The 21,288-nt window shown below is 49.8% G+C and overlaps 2 protein-coding genes across 3 annotated transcripts in view; both read left to right on the forward strand.

Moving 5' to 3' along the window:
- Positions 1–8,445: 8,445 nt before the first annotated feature.
- EDEM2 (ER degradation enhancing alpha-mannosidase like protein 2) lies at positions 8,446–17,178 on the forward strand. The gene is made up of 11 exons (XM_086623067.1): positions 8,446–8,549; positions 8,627–8,737; positions 8,832–8,871; positions 9,267–9,372; positions 10,427–10,552; positions 11,284–11,495; positions 12,614–12,755; positions 13,050–13,174; positions 13,894–14,038; positions 15,141–15,262; positions 16,129–17,178. Exons 1-11 carry the CDS (start codon positions 8,446–8,448, stop codon positions 16,618–16,620), a joined length of 1,725 nt encoding a protein of 574 aa, XP_086479193.1. The 3' UTR covers positions 16,621–17,178.
- Positions 17,170–21,288, forward strand: part of TRPC4AP (transient receptor potential cation channel subfamily C member 4 associated protein) — a 41,739-nt gene continuing 37,620 nt past the window's right edge. Inside the window, exons 1-2 of one of the 2 annotated variants that reach the window (XM_086623062.1) lie at positions 17,170–17,620; positions 18,120–18,210. In XM_086623062.1, coding sequence (XP_086479188.1) covers positions 18,130–18,210 — 81 coding nt within the window. In that variant the 5' untranslated portion in view covers positions 17,170–17,620; positions 18,120–18,129. Of the gene's footprint in view, positions 17,621–18,119; positions 18,211–20,547; positions 20,683–21,288 lie in introns of those variants that run through there. The other variant, XM_086623066.1, reaches the window with a different exon arrangement.

Consider the following 21,288-nt stretch of genomic DNA (forward strand, 5'->3'; position numbering starts at 1 on the left):
AGGGACCTTGACAGGCTGGAGAGGTGGGCCCGTGTCAACCTCATGAAGTTCAACCAGGCCAAATGCAAGGTCCTACATCTGGGTCGTGGCAATCCCAGGCACAAATACAGACTGGGTGGTGAATGGATCGAGAGCAGCCCTGAGGAGAAGGACTTGGGAGTACTGGTGGACGAGAAGCTCAATATGAGCTGGCAATGTGCTCTTGCGGCCCAGAAGGCCAACCGCGTCCTGGGCTGCATCAAGAGGAGCGTGGCCAGCAGGTCGAGAGAGGTGATTCTCCCCCTCTACTCTGCCCTCGTGAGACCTCACCTGGAGTACTGCGTCCAGTTCTGGAGCCCCCAACATAAGAAGGACATGGACCAGTTGGAGAGGGTCCAGAGGAGGGCCACGAAGATGATAAGAGGGCTGGAGCACCTTTCCTATGAGGACAGGCTGAAAGAGTTGGGGCTGTTCAGCCTGGAGAAGAGGAGGCTCCGGGGTGACCTTATAGCGGTCTTCCAGTACCTCAAGGGGGCCTACAGGAAAGATGGGGAGAGGCTGTTCAGGAGGGCCTGTTGTGATAGGACAAGGGGTAATGGTTTTAAAATAGAGGGAGGTAGATTCAGGTTGGATATTAGGAAAAAATTTTTTACCATGAGAGTTGTAGAACACTGGAACAGGTTGCCCAGAGAGGTGGTGGATGCTCCATCCCTGGAGACGTTCAAGGCCAGGTTGGACGAGGCCCTGAGCAACCTGATCTAGTTGGAGATGTCCCTGTTCCTTGCAGGGGGGTTGGACTAGATGACCTTTGAAGGTCCCTTCCAGCCCTAACCATTCTATGATTCTATGATTCTATGATCTCCTTCCACACTGTGGGAGGGGAAAATGGCTCTGAGGGAATGAGCGTCAGGAAGGACGGGGTCAGGAGCCCACACCTCACCTGCAGAGTGGGGTTGCAGCATGGTGATGAGGCCACCAGATCAGCCTACAGAAGATGAGGCCAAACCCCCGCGGATGACAGCTCCATATGCACACAGGTGACAGCCCCTGTCAAGGGCAGTTTTCCATACCACGGCCAGCAAACCCTCCGTGTCTCCTACAGACTGCTGCTGGAATAACGAAGGCAAGATTAATTCAGGGACCTTTGTGTTTTGTTTTCACATCCCATGTGGGCCAGCCCTGCAAATGGGCCAATGTGTTGATGGGTCCAGTCCTCACGTCTCACTGCTTTGCAGGCTCCGCTCCGACCCTCGGTGTGCAAAGACCTCCTTCCAGCTTTGCTAATCAACTCATCTCTCCTTCAGAGGCCTCTACCTAGCAGGAAGGAGAGAGCTTTCAACGAAATCAGCTTGCTGCTTGAATCCTTCTCCTCAAACATGGATGAGACACTGAAAATGCCGTTATGGTCGATGCCCAGGAAAGGAGGCCAGGAGCTCACAGGACGAGGTTGACCCGTTCAGTGTGTGAGTGCGGAAAGGGGGACGTAAGTTTTGAAGGCACTGAGTGCCAACAGCACGGACAAAAAAAGCAGTTATTTATTCCTGAAAACCCAGCTGGGATTTCTCTCCCAGCCCATTGACGGGGTCCCCGATAGATGGAGAGGTAACAGAGCCTGAGCTGCGCTTGGGCTGTGGTTAGTCGCCCAGATCATCACTCCTCTTGCAGGGAGCAGCGAGGTGTGGCCAGGACATGGGTCTCACACAAATCCTGCCGGGACCAGGCACCAAGGCTCCTCGGGTGGCTCTGGCTCCTGTGCAGAGCTCCTGTGACCCAGGAGGCATCCCCACCGGAGACGTCACCGAAACCAGTGACCAGACCCTACAGATCCCAGCAAGGATGAGGCTTCCCTCGGCTCTGGCTTCCCCCTGCAAACCATCCCCTTCCCAAGCACCGCAGGGTGGTCGTTTCCGTTGATGACCATTTACAGAGATTGATTGTGCTGTTTCATGGTAATTTCTGTGTTGCAAAATTGGCAATTATCAAACACCAAAGTAATTTTCCCAGACAACAATGTCTATCGAGCAGATTGAAACAGCACTACCAGGGAGGAGATACTATTTACCCCTGTCAAAAAATGAGTCTAGGGACAGAAGGGAGCCATCAGGGTTGTCACCTGACTGCCTTAATATATGTCACATATATGACATACTTTGTGTAGGGGCAATAAAGTAGTTTTAGGTTGAAAGCCAAAATAAAAAGGCAAAAGGGAGATGAATACTGGAGAGAAGTGACTCCTCCAGGTCTCTCCTGGTGCATCTCCATGCAGTTCACACCGCACCGCAGGAAGGTGTCAGCAGGAGCAGGGTGCAGCTCTGCCCCAGCCCAAGCCCAGTGTGGCTGCTGGTGGGGTTCCCCTTCCTCCCCCTCCCCCTCCAAAACCTCTGGACAAAATTCCCTTTTTCCAGATACGAGGGAAATTCCCACAGCAGCTCCAAACCCACCTCCTCCTGGTCCCGCACCCCCTTTGGCAGCGATTACCAGGGCAGAGTTCCACGCTCCTGCACACAGTCCTTGTCCTCTGCTCTGAGAAACAAACTCACCTCTGCTCCAACCTTCACCTAACAGCAGGAGATCCTTGTTCAGTGACAAGTTTCACTGAATTTGTTTTACACGGCCATAAACTAAGGAATAAAACATCTCTGCCATCCCTCTGTGTTTCCAGAGAGCCACAGAAGGGTTTTCTCATCGCTCCTCTCCCGCTGTACACTCAGCCCTTCCTACCCCGTTCTCCGTGTGAATGTGAAAGACGGGGCATTCTCCCAGACATACATGGTTTTTGAACTTCGAGGTGAAAATCCTGGCTGCGCTGGAGCTGATAACCAAACTTCTCACCCCTTTCCCACCATGTGTAAGGCTGAATAATCCTTCTTGCCCTGGTTGTTTTTTTTTTTTCTATCTTTGCAAGCCCACGAAGAAAAACAGAAGATGCAGAAGGCAGTGCTCTGTAGACATAGAATCATAGAATCATAGAATCACAGAACGGTTTGGGTTGGAAGGGACCTCAAAGATCATCTAGTTCCAACCCCCCTGCCATGGGCAGGGACACCCTCCACTACACCAGGTTGCCCAAAGCCCCATCCAACCTCGCCTTGAACACTTCCAGGAATGGGGCAGCAACAACTTCTCTGGGCAACCTGTTCCAGTGCCCCACCACCCTTTGAGTGAAAAATTTCTTCCTTGTATCTAATCTAAATCTGCCCTCTTTTAGTTTAAAGCCATTGCCCCTTGTCTTATCACTACACGCCCTTGTAAAAAGTCCCTCTCCAGCTTTCCTGTAGTCCCCCTTTAAGTACTGGAAAGATGCTATAAGATCACCCTGGAGCCTTCTCTTCTCCAGGCTGAACAGCCCCAACTCTTTCAGCCTGTCTCCATAGCAGAGGTGCTCCAGCCCTCGGATCATCTTCATGGCCCTCCTCTGGACCTGCTCCAACAGCTCCATGTCCTTGTGCTGGGGACTCCAGAGCGGAACGCAGTATTCCAGGTGGGGTCTCACGAGAGCAGAGTAGAGGGGCAGAAGCACCTCCCTTGACCTGCTGGCCACGCTGCTTTGGATGCAGCCCAGGACATGGTTGGCTTTCTGGGCTGCCAGTGCACATTGCCAGCTCATGTTGAGCTTCTCATCCACCAGCACTCCCAAGTCCTTTTCCTCAGGGCTCCTCTCAATCCATTCTCCGCCCAGCCTGTACTTGTGCTTGGGATTGCCCCGACCCATGTGCAGGACCTTGCACTTGGCCTTGTTGAACTTCATGAGGTTCTCACAGGCCCACCTCTCCAGCCTGTCAAGGTCCCTCTGGATGGCATCCCTTCCCTCCAGTGTGTCCACACCACCACACAGCTTGGTGTCATCTGCAAACTTGCTGAGGGTGCACTTGATCCCTGACTCTCGTGGCGTAAGGGGCTGAGAGCGGACAGACCCACACCCAAAGGCTGAGTACCTGCTCCTTGGCCGTTGGAGACAGGATGAATGAATGTAAACGGGAAATGCTGCCTGTCCCCTGTTCACCAATCTGTATTCTACAGGCACCAACCATCCCAACACCTCTAAATCTTCCAGGTAAAAAAATATCAAAGCCACAATCCCTACGGGAAAATCTTAGCTCGGATGAAGCAAATGAAACTTCATTCACACAAGTGTGGCAGCTTTGGACTTTATCGATGTCATGTAACGTGGGGGCCATAAATCCCCACACTAAAAACCAAGACACATTGATGCTAACTCGGTTTTATTTTTGCTTTCTCACTTGTCAAAATCCCAACAGCAAGCCAGACGTGCATAAAATATTCAAACTATATAAAGCCACAATTCTTTGTGAACACTGTGCGCAGCTTCTGCCTGATCCTCTCCAGAAGTGACCTGTTTGGAACGGAAGCCCTCACTGCATTAGTTCTCTGGTTGCTGTCTGTCTACAGTTTCTGCAACTACATTAGTTAGTTTAGTTAATTAATGAAAGAAAAAGCAAGAAGAGGCTTAAAGAGAACCAGTTGAAGCTGGGGAAGCTGCATGGTGGAGCGACGCTGCGTCAGCTCTCCCTTTCTCATCTTTTGCTGTCGTTTCTGCTTGCCGAGTGTCACCCCGGTGGGACCCACCCTGTTCGTACTCCCTGCTTGGGAGAGCAGGGCTGTGCAGCACTGGGACACCTCACCAGGCACAGCTGGGCAGCTGCGAGTCCGGCTCTTTCTTTTTTAAATTGTGGCATGGCTTAAAATTACGGCGCCAAAAGGAAGGACAGAAACCAGGTAGCCCGTCAGTTTTCTGCGTCTTACACTTGGCTGTATTTCTTTTCTCTTTTATTATGTTAGTCAGGTGCTAAACAAATAAAATCAATTCTGAACTTATAAAAAGCAATTGGAAATGTCTAGTCTTTTATAGTGAAATCTCGACTGAAGCAGCCCACAGCACTTGGAGAAAAATCAATCATCGTTTCCATCCTGCTCTGCGTGCTACTAAAATTAAGAATTGATGTTCGGCTGCAAAGGAAAATTATTTCAAGAGAAGCACCTCAGTAACAGTTTTCAGTGTTCATAAAACTCCTGTTTACAGTTCTTCTCATAGCAGACAAACTCCTACATTCCACCATGAATTATAAATATTAATGGGCAATCCCGATTTACATACAGTTTCCATCTTAATGGGCATCGAAATTGCAAGCAGGGCAACAGCACCACTTATGGTAACAGCAAGTAGTAAACAAGTCCTCAGTGTTAAACGCCCCTATAATTACAGCCTCTCCCACATCCAAATGAAACTTCATATCATTTTGCCAGTGGCCTTTTCATAAAGACAGAAAGCCTGACAAGCTGGAGTGAGGCATCTGAAGAAGCACTTAACTCTGATGCGGTCTAAATATTTTAGTGACGTGCTCTGTCCGTTGGAAGGCACCATTCCCCACAACTTCTTCGATTTATTGCATCAAAGCCCATGTAACTTGTACAATACTATGTGCACACCACATTAATATTCCTCTAGTATATGCCACAGTCACACTGAAATCCACCCTTTCCCGCAGAGAATTTCCATCCCACCAGCTGTATTTTTGTTTCTGAACAAACATGCAGGTGACTGCCACACCACCACCTACAAGGCTACAAGTCACTGTTTATCCCACGCGCAGGGGCCGAGCAGCAGCACCAGCCCGGGCTCTCCGACACCCCGAGTCATGGCACGGTGCGCTCCCCTTTGGCAACTGGAGCTGCTCCCACTTGGCTCTCAAAAGCCAATTTTCTCAGCCCTTCTGTGGTGGGGCTTGTGGTGGCAACACCAAAGTCACCTGGCTTCAGTGGGGCTTGCAATAAACCTGCAGCTATGAGCAGCAGAGCAGCAAGTACTTGGGAGGGCACAACCCCGTCTGGCTCCCAGATCCACCCCAGGGTGCTCAGCACTCTCAGAAAGACAGGCTGAGAGAGTTGGGGTTGTTCAGCCTGGAGAACAGAAGGCTCCAGGGTGATCTTATTGCAGCCTTCCAGTACTTAAAGGGGGCCTACAGGAAAGCTGGAGAGGGACTTTCCAAGGGTGTGTAGTGACAGGACAAGGGGCAATGGATTTAAACTGAAAGAGGGGAGATTTAGATTAGATCCAAGGAAGAAATTTTTCACTCAGAGGGCAGTGAGGCACTGGAACAGGTTGCCCAGAGAAGTTGTAGATGCCCCATCCCTGGAAGTGTTCAAGGCCAGGTTGGATGAGGCTTTGGGCAACCTGGTGTAGCGGAGGGTTTCCTTGCCCATGGCAGAGGGGTTGGAACTAGATGATCTTTGAGGTCCCTTCCAACCCAAACCATTCTATGGTTCTATGATTCTATGAAACAGTAAGGAGGGTGATGAGCACTGCACCAAAAGTGGCTTTTTCACAACCAGCTCAGTTTTGATCCAGCTGGCTCTCCCAAGTGCTGCTCTCTTGCCCATCAGTCCCTGGAGCAGCGATTCACTCCCGTTTCCACCCTCTGCTCACCCTGTTTTGCTCTTTGCTATTCACGGCCCTGGCACATCAAGAGACAGAAAGCTCTTTTGCGATGGTCAGCTCAACTCTCTTATATTAGCTACATTTTTTTTCCATGAAAATACTTTACAAACGTGTAGTGGGGTGCTGCAACTCACCACCACGCTTTGATAAGCGCAATTAGTGCCCATGATGCTGCCTCCATGGCGTCCACCTCCTGCCTCGCCATGGAGGCGATGGAGCCAGTGGCCCTCGGAAGCCAGTGGAAAGACACCGCATCTTGTCCTGGTTTTCTTTCAACTCACATACTCTATCTGTTTCAAAAATACTTCAGTCAACTTTCAGAATTCAATAACTGATTTTGATAGAGAAATTGCTGTTTCAGTCTATGGTAAATGACAGTGGTCTAGAACACTGTTAAATTTAAGTCTGGAAAATGAACTTTAATAAAACGTGCTCCAGTAATGTACTGTGACAGCTTTTAGTGAAATCAACTCCAATACTTCGATTCTCCCAGGAACGCAGCAAGATATACTCCAGCAGCCTTGAGCCATGGAATAAGAAAACAGACAGCTTTATGATAAATGGCCCCGGCAACCTAAATTACAGCTGCAGCCAATGAACAATATGTCGAAATTACTCGGTGGCTTTTTGTCGCCTCTGTGGAGCAGAGCTGCGGGCAGCTGTGCTGGCACACGAGCGTGCACTGACACCTAGTGGGACAGTCCTGGCTGAGGGGCCTCGGGAAAAAGAGGGTTTATTTTCTTAAAATACACCCAACAACAGCCAGCCCTCCCTGATGCTAAATGCCAGCATGAGACGACAAAGTGTTGGGTTATTTGTGCCCCTTCCTCTCCCCCAAGCAAGCCACTTTAATTATGATTGCTACACGCTGCACCTTTGCCAAAGCACTGGCTTATCACTTCTCTTCTTGTTTCTGCTCTCCCTGCCAGGGTCCCACCTCACTCCCCCTCGCCTGTGGGCACAGATGAGGGAGAAAGGGAAGGATTTACTGTGCATCAATCAAAGTCTGATGACGCCCGTGTAGAGAGACCTCTGCCAATCGCTCTGATGTTAAAACATAACCTGCTGGTTAAACAGCAGAGTGCCAAAATGAGTGTAATCACATCAGTACTACGGGCTCTGAACCTTCCCTGACGTGAGCCACAGCGCCGGTACGCCCAGGAGACTCATTCCTCCTGCAGGGAACCAGGCTGCTGGGAGCGCAGCTGCCCCGGAGCCAGTCCGGCTCGGACGCAAGGGCACACGCCGGGGTCCGAAGCCCACTTCCAGGGCAGGAGGGTGACAGCACCGCACGGCTCCACGCACAGGTTGGACATTGGCTTCTCTGCAGCCTCTCTTCTCCCACGTCGCACAGACCTCATGGAAAGCTGGATTTGGAGCAGAGGGAGAAAGAGCACGGAGGTTGTTTGTCAGGAGGGTTTACAGGCCGGGAAAATCCCAATTGCTTCACAAACATCCCGGGCCGTTCCCAGCCTCATTTCCAGACAGGAACTGTGCAGCAGCAGCACCTGGAACCACCTCCCCTTCCCACCCGGGACAAGCGCCTTCCCGGGCTGCTGCCACCATCGCTGATAACACGTCACTGCTACAAAAACATCGCGCTGTTCGGTACATTTATTTTCACGCCTCAGAGCCACCCCTCCAGCGCCACCAGCCCCCCCAGCGCCTCCTGACCCGCGCAGGAGGCGCATTCCTGCCCCGGGGCATCGCCCCCATCCCTGCGACGGGGAGTTACGGCCGCCGGGGAAGCACCGCGGGGACCTCCCCGTTCTGCACGCAGGGCACTGCAGTCACTGCCAGTCCTGGCGACTGGAACAGCCCCACGGCCGCCCCTGAGGCGGCACCTCCGTCCCGGACCCCACAACGCCGCCGCCGCCGCCTCCCCGGAGCGCCCCGGGAGCGGACGGGCAGCGCGCGGCGTTTCCGGCGGCGTGCGCACGCGCTACCCGCGCCGCGCGCTCCCATTGGCTGGCGGGCGCGGTGAGGCGGTGCCGGGCGCCGCCATGTTCATGGCCGCGCTGCGCTCGCTCGGTGCCGCGCTGTGCCTGTGGGCGCTGCGGCTCCCGGCGGGCGCTGGCGCGGCAGCCCGGGGACTGGATGTCGCGTCCTATCGGTGGGTGCCGGGCCGGGCGGCGCGGCCGGGCGGGACCGGGGCTGAGCTGAGCTGAGCGGGCTGTGCTTGTGCCTCAGGGAGCGGGTGCGCGCCATGTTCTACCACGCCTACGAGCACTACCTGGAGAGCGCCTTCCCCTACGACGAGCTGCGGCCGCTGACGTGCGACGGGCAGGACACCTGGGGCAGGTAGGGGCATCGGCCCCAGGACGGGGCAGGGCCCGGGGCGCCCCGCTGCCGGGCGCCGCTTTCCCCGGGCCTCACACAGCTTCTGTCCTCACAGCTTCTCCCTCACGCTGATCGACGCCCTGGACACCCTGCTAGTGAGTACCGGCTGTCTCCCGCCCCCAGGACGGCCCCGAGCACCCCTGGGCTGCAGCCCGCTCAAGGCCACCGTCAGCCTCCTTCGCACCTGGTTCTTACGTGGCAGTGATGGAAAATCAGTTATTAATTGACCACGGAGGCTTTGCTCCATCCCTGGGAGGCAGGTGGTCTGAGCTCCCTGCCCCAGCCCCTTCTAATTCTGGCATAAAGCCCCAAAGTGTGTAAAGAAAATGTTTTGAAGTTAAATGAAACAATCAGCTGCTTTTTTAGTACTGTTTGCAATTAATGATTTCACAGAATAGTAAAACAAAACTAGAATTAGCCCCTAGCATTGAATTGCACCTCTGTTTTCTGATGAACTCTGAGCCTTGCTCCTGTCCCACTCCCCCTGCAGATCTTAGGAAACGTTTCTGAGTTCCAGCGAGTTGTCAATGTGCTGCAGGAAGGGGTGGATTTTGATATCGATGTCAATGCATCTGTCTTTGAAACTAACATTCGAGGTGAGATGGGTTTCTGCATGGTTATTGTGCTGGATTACCTTCCTGTATGAGTCTCCGGACTGTGTGCAGCGGTAACACGAGGCAGTGGTCAGAGTGAATTTGTAGTGCAGTGGAACAGGACATGTAAACACACAGAAAAATCCCAAACAAACGTCACTTCCTTTTTCTCTTTGCTCATCACCTTTCTGCTTCCTGCCTCAACGCAAACAAAGTAGACTCGGCAGTTTGGGTATTCTGGTGCCAGTTTTAAGCTTTGGAATAAACATCTTTTCCACTGAAACAGTCCAAATTGTAAACTGTCTTTTTTACATGCTGTTTTGGAGTAGAGATTATTAATTTCTTGCTTTAGTGTCATAAAGCGAAACTTGTCTTTTTTCTTGAAGATCATGAAGGCCTTTGGGGTCTTGTATCCGGTTGAATGCTTAACTGCTCCAGTGCTGTCCAACTAGAAGACACTGGCAGGGAACAAAACTGTTAGTTATGCTTTTTTTTCTTTCTCCTGTCAAATATTGCTGAGCCAGTTTTTGCAGCACTGCAATTTCTCTGCATTTGTGCTTATTATGTGATAGCAGACCAGCCTGTGAAAAGGGCTAATAGCTCCCTGCCTCTGTCAATCACACTGAAATTCTTGACACTGGCGTTTTTGTCCAAGGAATTTAAGAGGGTAGGCTCTATTACTTTACACAAAAACATAGCACTAAGCTGTCTGGAAGAAATGAAACAGAATTCGTGTCACAGAGGTTCGTGTTCACTGTACTGTTAGCTTTCTGATTGTCTGCAGGGCAGTGCAGGTGCAGTAGGGCAAGCAGGATCTGATGCTTCTAAAATAATGGAAGATATATAACTACTACCTGTTGCAAACAGACAGGAAGAAGCAAACTAACCACTCTTCTTTTGTGGCATGCTGAATTAGGCTGTTAAAGATGAGCCGTCTCACTTTTCTTCTTCATAAGCACTGCCTCTGCCTCGTGATAAACACAAATAAGTAGAACTGGTTTCAGATTTCATTCCTTCACCACGTTCTTTAATGGGATTCTTACTGTGCACCTTCCAGTGGTGGGTGGTCTCCTCTCGGCTCACTTGCTGTCGAAGAAGGCTGGTGTTGAAGTAGAAGCGGGCTGGCCGTGCTCCGGACCCCTCCTGAGGATGGCAGAGGAGGCAGCTCGCAAACTCCTGCCGGGTGAGAACCTGTCTGGTTTGTCTTGCTGTGCTGCAGCTCCTGCAGTGACTGGTGTGTTTGGTGAAGACTGGAGTGTAAACTCTCAAACAGTGCTGTGTTCCCTGAGCTAGGAGCAAGTTTAGCTCACGGGGTTTGGAAAACATTATGGAGTGCATGGTACCAGTTGTATATATTCATGCCAAGTGTTGTGAGCGCTTAATGCATCAGTTTGTTGCTTGTCGAGGGGAAATATATTTCGTATAAATAATAAATAAAGGTTGTGAAACAGCAGCTTGTAAAGACAAGGAGATGCAGCCTGATCTGCCCCTTTATGGGCTGCTGCTGGGATGCGTGCCCTGGCAGCGTGGCGCTGTTTGTTTCCTTGTGTGGTGTGCACCCTGGGCTACCGCTGAGTTATCACAAGCTTAGTGTTTGCACTTTGCTGTCCACTGTGTTTAGTACTATTTTGAGTAACCTGCTTGTGCTGTAAAAAAAGTAGGGATGCAGCCTGCTGCTCTGGGCAAGGTGGAAGAGATGTGCAGTACCTTCCCAGGACTGTGTGTAGCTTGGGGTGCCCTCTCTGCCCCCGCTCAGGATTGCACTCTACTGCTCGTTTCATTCTTTACAGTTACTGCAATTGCTCTAGTCCTGCTTCTTGCCTGTGTGCCGTGGAGTGTGAGGCACGTGTTTGCTCGACAGGCTGTCAGACGTAACAGTGAACACTCACACGAACCAAAACCATTATGTTTCAGCTTTTCAGACCCCGACTGGGATGCCATATGGAACGGTGAACTTGCTGCATGGAGTCAACCCTGGGGAGACCCCAGTTACCTGCACTGCTGGAATTGGTACATTTATAGTGGAATTTGCCACTTTAAGCCACCTTACTGGTGACCCAGTGTTTGAGGACGTTGCCAGGAAGGCTTTGAAGGCATTGTGGAAAAATCGCTCAGATATTGGGCTGGTGAGTGAGGCAGGAACTCTGAATTTGCTGGCTTGCTTGTTGTATGGCTTTGTGGATGCAATTCTAAGCATAAAAAAAGCATAGACAGAGAGGAGATAGAACTAGATAAATAACCACGGGCCTAATAACTGGGCTGAAGTGGTGTGTTTGACATTGTTCCTGAACACCTGCAGCATCCACGTCTCTGCTGTAGTAGTGCAACCCAACATTGTGCCATCGTTCTGTTCCATAACAGATGTGGTGGGGAGACAGGTGCCTTCTACTGGGTATTGCAGTTTTCGTAACAGATTAAATAAAAGGTCTGTCTAATGCCTGGTGGGACAATGGCCTGCGGAAGAGAATAAGAGCATGGCAAGTGCACCACGATATTACCAGCCTCTACAGCTTTGGTGTTTTAGGAATATCCAGAGCTGGAAGTGTTATCTCTGTGTTCGCTATCTCCTGGTCAGTTTTTCTTCAGTTAATTTCTATAGCTGCTTTTTGAACCAATGTGAGCTCTTAGTGTCATATATGTGAAGTAGAAGGGATTTATTCATATGCTGTATGAAGAAGTGTTTCCTTTTTTTGTTTTGGGATCTGTTTATTTTTGGTTTACACCCCTAATCCTTGTACAAGAAAGAGACTGAATAACTGTGTTTTTTTCATCTTTGCTAAGGAACTCATGATTGTGTAGTTAGTTCTCCATCAGCTGGGTCTGTTTCTAGCTCAAGAGTCCCAGGTTTGAAGGATCTGTGTAAATATTAGGAGGGCAGCTCTCATGCCTTTGACGTCCTTGGCCCCTATCTCTGTATCTGCACCTCTTCATCCTTCTCTAGCTTTTGTTGGATCAGAAATAGAACCAGACACATCGTGTTGAAATTGTGCGTTTTTACTTAGAAGCATAAAATTCCAAAGTTCTATTTTCTACAGTTTGTACATCTCTGATAGTGATAAATGTGTCTTGTAATGGAGAAAATGCAAGTTGGAATGGATATTGTGAACCTGTGAAATGGATAGTCTGAAAAAAGGTCAAGAGTTTCTTGTGTGGTGGTGGTGTGGGGATTTTTTAAATTGTTGTTTAGTAGATAAGCTTTATTTCCACTTTAACTCCCTCTTTCCTCCTCCGTCACTTCTTCCAGGTTGGTAACCACATCGATGTGATAACTGCCAAGTGGGTGGCCCAGGATGCTGGCATTGGGGCCGGAGTGGACTCCTACTTTGAATACCTTGTTAAAGGAGCCATTCTTCTGCAGGACAAGGAGCTGATGTCCATGTTTCTAGGTGAGCAGTTTGTTTTCTGTGTAAAGGGTCCCAGCAATGCCTTCTTGAGGGCACCTGTAAAAACTTTGCATGTGGGACTGTGGAAGAAGATGACGAAGATCTAATACAGTACATTGAAGATTGTTCTTGAAGGTTTGTTGAGATACTTGTGAACAGTCTGTGACAACAAAGAGTTACCGAAGCGAGCGTCCTGAGAACTCATTTCACATGGCTCAAGTGAAAAAGGGGCTTCTCTCATTCTTAAAAAAGGATTTTTTTTGGTTGCATTATCTACCCATCTATGTTTCTTTATAGAATATAACAAGGCTATCAAAAATTACACAAAGTTTGATGACTGGTACCTCTGGGTTCAGATGTACAAAGGAACAGTGTCCATGCCTGTTTTTCAGTCCCTGGAGGCGTACTGGCCAGGCCTACAGGTAAGAGCTGTCATACCAGTAACATATGGTGATTTTGCTCCTCTGTCTTGGGTCAATCTGTAATCTAAAAGTTACGAATATAGCCCTCATCTGTGCTGGTGTAAAAATTTGTTTTGATCTCTGGTAAAATCCCCACTAGTCTGAGCCTGTAGAAGAACAGGTGTTGACTTTATGTACAGTCTATAAAAAAAGTCTCCCATGAAGCATGATGGAAGGTCAGTTTTGTTGTAGCAAACTCCACTGACAGTGGTCTCATAACCCAGATGGGAATGTAAGGAAAAAGAAAATTACATCTCTTTTTCCACCCCCTGATAAATGCTTTATTTGTGTGAATGCTTTCTGCTTGAGAGGTTTGCTTTCTCATCAGTACTTACATTTGATCTGGGACTTTGTTGTCCCCACTGCAAAGGACTGGAGATGCTGTGATTGACTAAAAGAAATGTTGACTGAAGAAATGCAACTTTCTGTTGACTAAAAATCAAAGAGACTTCGTATTATTTAGGTGTGCAGAACGGGATCTGACAGAAAAGCAGAAAAAATAAACAAACAACAGAACTATTGTTAAGGCATCATGCCCAAGTAGTAGTTACACCATTAGGACCTGCTGAACAACCCATTTCTGTCACCATCTCTTGCTTTTGGTATAGGAATGTTACTGCATCAATTCCTGTGCTGTTTCTTCACCTAGGTGTCGCTTTGCTAACTGTTTCCTCTCTCAGAGCCTAATTGGGGATGTAGATAATGCCATGCGAACCTTCCTCAACTATTACACAGTGTGGAAGCAGTTTGGTGGGCTGCCGGAGTTCTACAACATTCCTCAGGGCTACACAGTGGACAAGAGAGAAGGATATCCACTCAGGCCTGGTAAGCAGAAATGAGATAAAAAAGAACATGGACTCCTGCTTCGCTCTGGTTGTAAGATCAAATGTTAGCAACACCTGCCCTGCAAAAGCTCCTCCCCAGTTTGGCTTTGGCTTGGTTCCTGCGTGCGTTTTACTGGTGATTTCGACAGTCAAAGCTGCACGTTTTGCTTTCTGCCATTCGCAGAGGCAGGGCTGCCTTTCAAAGGAAGCAAACCACAGCGTTACGGTATGGAGGGGCCTGGTAATGAATGGGGTTCACGATGCAGGATTTGACATGTCTGAGTGTTAGACTGTCTGACACAGAGTGTTTTAAAGTCATGCAAAACGTTAATGTGACCACTTGTGTCCTTTAAATGTAGGAAGGGACAGTGAGTGTGAATAGACCCCTCTAGTTCTGTTGAGTTCCTGAAATAAACTGGTTCTAGTTGTACTAGTAGAGCTCAACGTACGAGGGATCATAAGTTGTCTGTGATACTGCAATGAAATGATCTGACTTTTTTTCTGTTTTACAACTCTGACCAAAAAAAAAAAATTCTCACTTGGTTATTAGGTCAGTAAAACTTGGTAAATGAGAATAATTAACTTCCTTTTGGTCTGAGTGTTCAGGTGACATCCACATTTGACATTTTTACCAAAAAATACTCATCAGCATTAACTTTTGAAGGTATTTAGCATCCAAAACCACCTATTTCTTTAGTAAGCACAGTGCATATATAGAGTATTTCCATAGTGCCTGTTTTCATGGTGATTTAGATACCTCTGTTTCAGAGGCTTACAGTATTGTTTATATTTTGGGTGTTCAGTTTCTTGTTGGTAATCCTTTCTAGAAGCATCTTGACAACTGAGTTTTAATCCTTTTTTTCTCTTGCTCCCCTCCCACTCTCTGAACACGGATGCAACCTGGTCAAGTGAATTTCTTTGTAGCACATCCTTAGGAAAAGCAAGTACCTGTGCTTTGAGCTAGAGGAAGTACGAGGCAAGCTAGGCTGTTTGCCTGATCGTCTTAAGTAGCATTGTTAAATTAGTTGAAGGAATGTCTTGTCTTCCTTGTGTACATGGTTTGGTAATCCTTATGCTTGGAAATGTTTGGGGTTTTTTTGCAGAGCTAATTGAGAGTGCAATGTATCTGTACCGGGCTACAAGAGATCCCACGCTTTTAGAACTGGGAAGAGATGCAGTAGAGTCAATAGAGAAAATCAGCAAGGTGGACTGTGGATTTGCAACTGTAAGTGCTAAATCAACTGCTAAGTTGGCTAAATGGCTGCTAAAAGTCAGGGTTTAGAAAGTGTTCTCATGAATGATGTTTTTCCATTGAGTTTGAGTGATCACTTTGGTTGAAACATGACTTCTTTTTCACACAAACCCCTGGTAGTTCTCTGAAGCTGATCTCATAACTGCTGGTCATATTCCTGGTAGTAACTTGCCTCAGAGGCTGAACAGTGGGCCAAATTCTGTCGTTGGCTGTTGCACCAGAGTCGAAAGCTTGAGAAAGCAGGAGAAGCTTCTCCTGCCTCCTTCTCCTGCCTCCTGTATCTTGGTAGCTACTAGGTGTTCCAGCTCAGCAGGAAGGCTTACATGCCGGCTCTCTGCCTGCCAGTTGTGTGATTCTGCTTTTCCACTATACCTTGAAAATCTGATCAAACACAAGAGAACTGCAGTGAGTAATTTCTCTAAAATAATTTATTAGAAGATTTGAAACTTACTATCAAACTCTCTTTTACAAAAAATTCCTTATAAATATTGGGAATTAGGCCTTGTAATTTGGGAAGTAGGTAAAAGCCTTATGATTTATTTTTTTTTTTAGTGGAGGAAATGATGGGGAGCTTACTTGCTGTTCTCCTACTTAGCCAGGCAGGAAGTGCATTTCTCCTCATTGTTAATTTCCTGTTCCTTATCACTAGACACTGCTAATCCAAAATATCTGAAACCTGTGGATGTATTTGTGTTTTTAACAGTTGGATGCAGGGTGAATCGGTGTGATTCTGTGCTGTTTAACTGAAATGAATTGCAAACTGGTTTTACGTTTCCCCCTAAGTTCGTAATTTACCGAATTCAGTATAACAGCAACCCGCTATATTTCTTCTCTTGTAGATCAAAGACTTGAGAGATCACAGACTGGATAATCGCATGGAATCCTTCTTTTTGGCTGAAACAGTAAAATACTTGTACCTGCTGTTTGACCCAGACAACTTCATTCACAACGATGGGTCAGTCTTTGATGTGGTGGTTACACCATACGGGGAATGCGTCGTGAATGCTGGAGGATACGTCTTCAACACGGAAGCTCATCCGATAGACCCTGCTGCACTGCACTGCTGTAGGAAGCGGGAGGAAGAGCAGTGGGAGGTGGAAGACTTGATGCGTGAATTTTACTCACTGAAGAAAAACAAGAAATTTGCTTTTAAAAGAGCTTTCGACCATGGTGAAGGAGAAAGTGCAAAAGACCCTGAAGATACCTCTTCAGAGAAAGATGGAGAGAAGAGAAACTCTAAGAAGAGCTCACACTCCCTCCTGAGTTGCCCCAGTCAATCTTTTCACTCTAAACTTGCAGTACTGGGCCAGGTCTTCCTGGATAACACCTGATTCTATTTTCATTGTCACTTTAAATTATTGATTTGAACTCTGGGAATATATTTTTATAGTTTCATAATGGAAAAAGCTGTACCTCGCCATATGAATTGTATTATGAAGTGAAATAGCTTTCCATTAAATTCTGCTACTGCTGGTTGATAAAATGGGATTCAGGTGTGAGCTGTTCGTGCTGTGAAGTTGCTAATCTGAAACTGAACAGCAAACAGGTGTTCAGAAAGAGAAGGGCAATTCTGCAGGTGAGAGGTACCTTGTTTATTTCGTTGTGAGTTTGTTTTGAAGTTTTACAAGCTTGTGCAGACTCCACAGCTCACTTTGCCCTATAAAAATGAGCCTGTCACAAGGGGAAAAGGACGGATCACTGCCTGTAGCTTCACTTCTGAGGCTGCAAGTCTCCTCTGCGATGTGCTCCTGTGCTCCACCTTTATCTTTGGCCTCTCCATGAATATTCCGTTAGCCTGACAGATCGATGATCAGTCCAGGAAGCCTTTTGATTTTGAGGTGGAGGCTCAGATTTGTGGATCTAGCATGTCTGCCAGGCGTGAAGGGTGGCATGGGGGAGGCGACCAGTTACAACATAGAAAATTGCTCAGTACCACCTGCCTGAAACCGGTTTAGTAAGCGTCCAGGTAGTGTCACCTGTGAATTGAGGTGGAGTGTGGACTAGCAAAGGACTCTGCAGGGGAGATTGCTTTCTTCTTGCAGAATTTAACATGCTTTTCCTATGAAATCTCCCCGTTTCCTCCCTGATTCTCTCTGTGTTGGCCCACTCACAAAGTAGAGGAAAATTAAGGACTTGTGGAAAAGGGTGCAGGTCACCAACACAGTAGATCTCTGCTAACCATGACATTTTGGTGCCCACATCTAAGAGGCTTCAGTAGCAAAACCGAGCAGAACCTTGGAGGCTTACCTAGGATCTTCCCTAGGGAATAAGATCTTTCCTCAGCACAGCTGGAGCTGCAAGAACTCATCTGTCCACAGCTACTGTTTTACTGTGAGTAATTAGATGAATCTTGATTAGTGCTACGGGATGGGTGAGTCAGAAGAACACAAGACAGCCTTAATTTTGCTTTGTTCCAGTATTTTAGAGCGACTATCATCTACTAAGACTTTCTTTTAACAAAAAGAACGGTAGTGTGATTTCTTAGGATCCTTAGTAAGCCTTTTCTTTAGATGGCAAACCATCTGACTTGGCCTAGCTGCTGGAGGGCAGAGAGCATGCTTGAACCTTAGTGACATCTGTACAAGTTATGGTCTTTCATAGGCAACGTGATGAAGGGCGGATGTTTGGGAATCTCTCTCTAAGGGATGGCAGGATGAAATTGTTGGTGGCTGCCTGTCCCACTAGAGATCAGATTCCATTCCCTCTATGTATAACGTAAGCGGTTCTGCTGTTAGTGAGAACCTGATGGATTCAAAATTACTATCACAAGTCAGCTTAGAAAAAAAATAAAGCGAAAACTTATGGTCTCCTGTTGCCTGTCTCCTCCCAGGGGCCTCAAAATGAAGGACATCTGTGGGAAGAGATGGCAGGTCTATTTTGTCATATTCCAGCTGGAGGGAGAGCTCCAATCAAACAATGGGGTGAGCACTTGGATGTGTTAACAGAACGTAGAGGAGTTTTGTCGGGAATCCAAAAAGAGATGTGTGTGAAACAGATGGATAGTGGCAATTTTGGATGGCTTCCGAATGAGGCAGGTCAGCACTCAGAAGGTCCCACCTGCAGTGCATACTTGTGGCATCTGTCAAAGGCTGGATGGAGACTGAATGTTGGTTGAGTTGTGAAAGACAGCACAGAAACCAAATTTAGTATCTGCTGTTGATGCTGTCCTTGTAATTGGTTGAGTTTTGGTTTGTTTTTTTTTTCTCCACTCTAAGCAGCCCGCAAAGCTCAAAACAAGGCCAGATTTTCTGAGGTATTTCAAAAGTAATTGTTTGGATTTGGAGAGGCTGTGGATTGACAAACATCTTGTGAAAGACTTGTTTTAATAGAGCTAACAAAGGAGAAGATGGAAGAAAATGAGTCAGGCCTTCGCATGAATTGCTGGCAAATGGTAATAAGCACATGGAAAACCACAGGTGGAGGAGGCGGGCAGGGGAAGCACTGGGGAGGGGAACTGAGCAGCCTTTTGTGTCTGAGGCAGTGGGAGCCTGTAAGTGAAACATGGCCATGTTTGCATTTCTTCAAATGCAGTGCTTGGTGGCTTTCTGTGGACAGCCCTTTGTCTAAACAGCAAGTCATCCATCAGCAGATCTTGCTTTTTAACAACAAAAGTGTGATAGTCATCGGGCCTACTCATTATTCATGGTGGTGGGTGGTGATGTAAGATGTGATGCTGTAAAACTTTAAAATACGTCACCTGGATGCCTCGCAGCACTGGTTAGGCAGCTGTTAAGCATCATGTTAATCCCTGGTGTCTTTATCCTTTCTGTTGTTCCTTGCACAACAAAGGCGAGTTAAAATGGAGTAGAAACGAAGGTCTTCATTTAAAGTAGTCACCACCTGTGTGCTGTGTTCCTTGCTGTCTCCTTAAGAACTGGATTTGGGCTGCTCCACCAGGCAGGAACAGCTCAGCCTCTCTGGAAGCGATAGTAAGTGAGGGAGGAGGGTGGCCGCTGGTGATGGTTGTGTCTTTGGGACCACGTCACCCCTCGGGTCCCTTGCAGCTGCTGTCTGCACGTTTAGTCAAGAACTTGCCTGCAAGTGTCTGTCTTCCCAAAGTCCTGTGTCCCTTTGACTCGTTGGTTGTGTTGGGTTTTTTTAACCCTTGAAGGCATTCACACCGTTGTGCTTTGGTGAGGAGAACAGCACCTGTCTGGGCAGTTTGTGTGAGCCTTCCTTTCTCCTTGTCCTCCAGGGGCAGAGCAGCTTTGTTGGGAAGGGTCTGTCCTGTGTTCTGGGCTCTTGGTGTGGTCATGAGTCTCTGTTTTGTGGTTTCTTTCGTTTGATTGAAACAGCTCTGTGGGTGCTGTGCTGTAGATTTTAATGGAGCTGCTGGAGCACGTCCAGAGGAGGCCATGAAGATGATCTGAGGGCTGGAGCACCTCTGCTATGGAGACAGGCTGAGAGAGTTGGGACTGTTCAGCCTGGAGAAGAGAAGGCTCGGGGGAGACCTTTGAGCAGCCTTCCAGTACCTAAAGGTGGTACAGGAAAGCTGGAGAGGGGCTTTTGACAAGGGCATGTAGTGATAGGACATGGGGCAATGGCTTTAACCTGAAAGAGGGGAGATTTAGATTGGGTATAAGAAATTTTTCACTCTGAGGGGGGTGAGGCACTGGACCAGGTTGCCCAGAGAAGCTGTGGCTGCCCCATCCCTGGAAGTGTTCAAGGCCAGGTTGGATGGGGCTTTGGGCAACCTGGTGTAGTGGAGGGTGTCCCTGCCCATGGCAGGAGGGTTGGAACTAGATGATCTTTGAGGTCCCTTCCAACCCAAACCGTTCTGTGATTCTATGAATTGCTCACCTCAGCTAATAACAGTAGAAGTAAACAAGTAACAGTAAAGCACAAGTGGGTATTTTAAGGGGGAGCAATCTGGGGCTGGAGCCTGGCAGCTCCTCTCGGGGCCCCGCCGCCTCAGCAGCCCCCGGGAGCGCTCAACGGACGGAAGCCCGGTGCGGCGGAAGAGCCGGCGAGTACCGGGCCGTGGTGTTCAGCCCCCGCGTCCCGCAGAGCCCTGCCCGCACAGCGCGGGGGCGACACCCGCCGCCTGCGCGGTGCCCCCTCCTTCCCGGGGCGCTCCGCGCATGCGCGGTCCCGTCCCGCCCCCGCCGCACTCCATTTCCCAGCGGCCCCCGCGGGCCTGCGGTGCGCGCGGGGTCCGTGCGGGGGCGCTGCGGAGCGGCCCCGGCGCCGCGCGGTGCCGTACAAAGCGGCGGGGGGAGGGGGCGCTTCCTGTTTGTTTCGGGCCGCGCGGAGCAGCGGCCATGGCGGCGGCGGCGGGGGGCCCCGGGCCCGGCGGAGGCGGCCGGCGCGCAGCCCGTGCGGCGGCCACCAACATCCTGGCGCAGCTGCGGCGCGGGCAGCTCAGCGGCTGCGGGCTGACGCGGGGGGCGCAGGTACGGGGTGGGGGGCGGGCCGGCGGCGCGGCCCCGTGGCGGGGGGAGGCCGTTCCGGCGGCACCGCGGGCGGGCGGGGGAGCCGCAGCCTGGCGGGGGCTCGCTGGGCCCGGGGGTCGGGCAGCGCGCTGGCGGTGGGTCGGGGCAGGCGGGTATGGCCCGCCGCACCTCCTGCCAGGGCCTGCAGGTCCGCCCGGGAGCCCGGCCCGCAAGGCCCCGCTCCGCCGAGGGTTGGGAGCGGCTGTTGGCGGGGCCCCTCCGTGAGGCCGAGCACCGGCCCGGCGCTGTCGGGCCTCTCTTGCGGCTGCGAGGCCGGGACGAGCCCGGCCGGCCTAGCGGGGCCTGCCGCCGGTGTGCGGGAGGCAGCATCGGGCACGGTGGCCTCGCTCCGTCCAGGCTCCAGCGCTCTCTGGGGCTCCCCGTCCTCCGTTCCCGCTCGGCGCTGGGGCTGGAGGAACGGCCCTGTAGCCTCGCGCGGGGGGGAGGAAGGGTGTCGCTGTGCCTTCGTGCTCCTTTTCCCTCCTTCCCCTCCTTGGTCTCCCTGTGGAAAGACTGTGTAGCAGGACAGGCGTTTGCCGTGCTGCGAAAGAGCCGTCCTCCTCTGTT

The sequence above is a fragment of the Tauraco erythrolophus genome, chromosome 18, assembly GCF_009769465.1.
Source record: "Tauraco erythrolophus isolate bTauEry1 chromosome 18, bTauEry1.pri, whole genome shotgun sequence".
NCBI classification, from domain to species: domain Eukaryota; kingdom Metazoa; phylum Chordata; class Aves; order Musophagiformes; family Musophagidae; genus Tauraco; species Tauraco erythrolophus.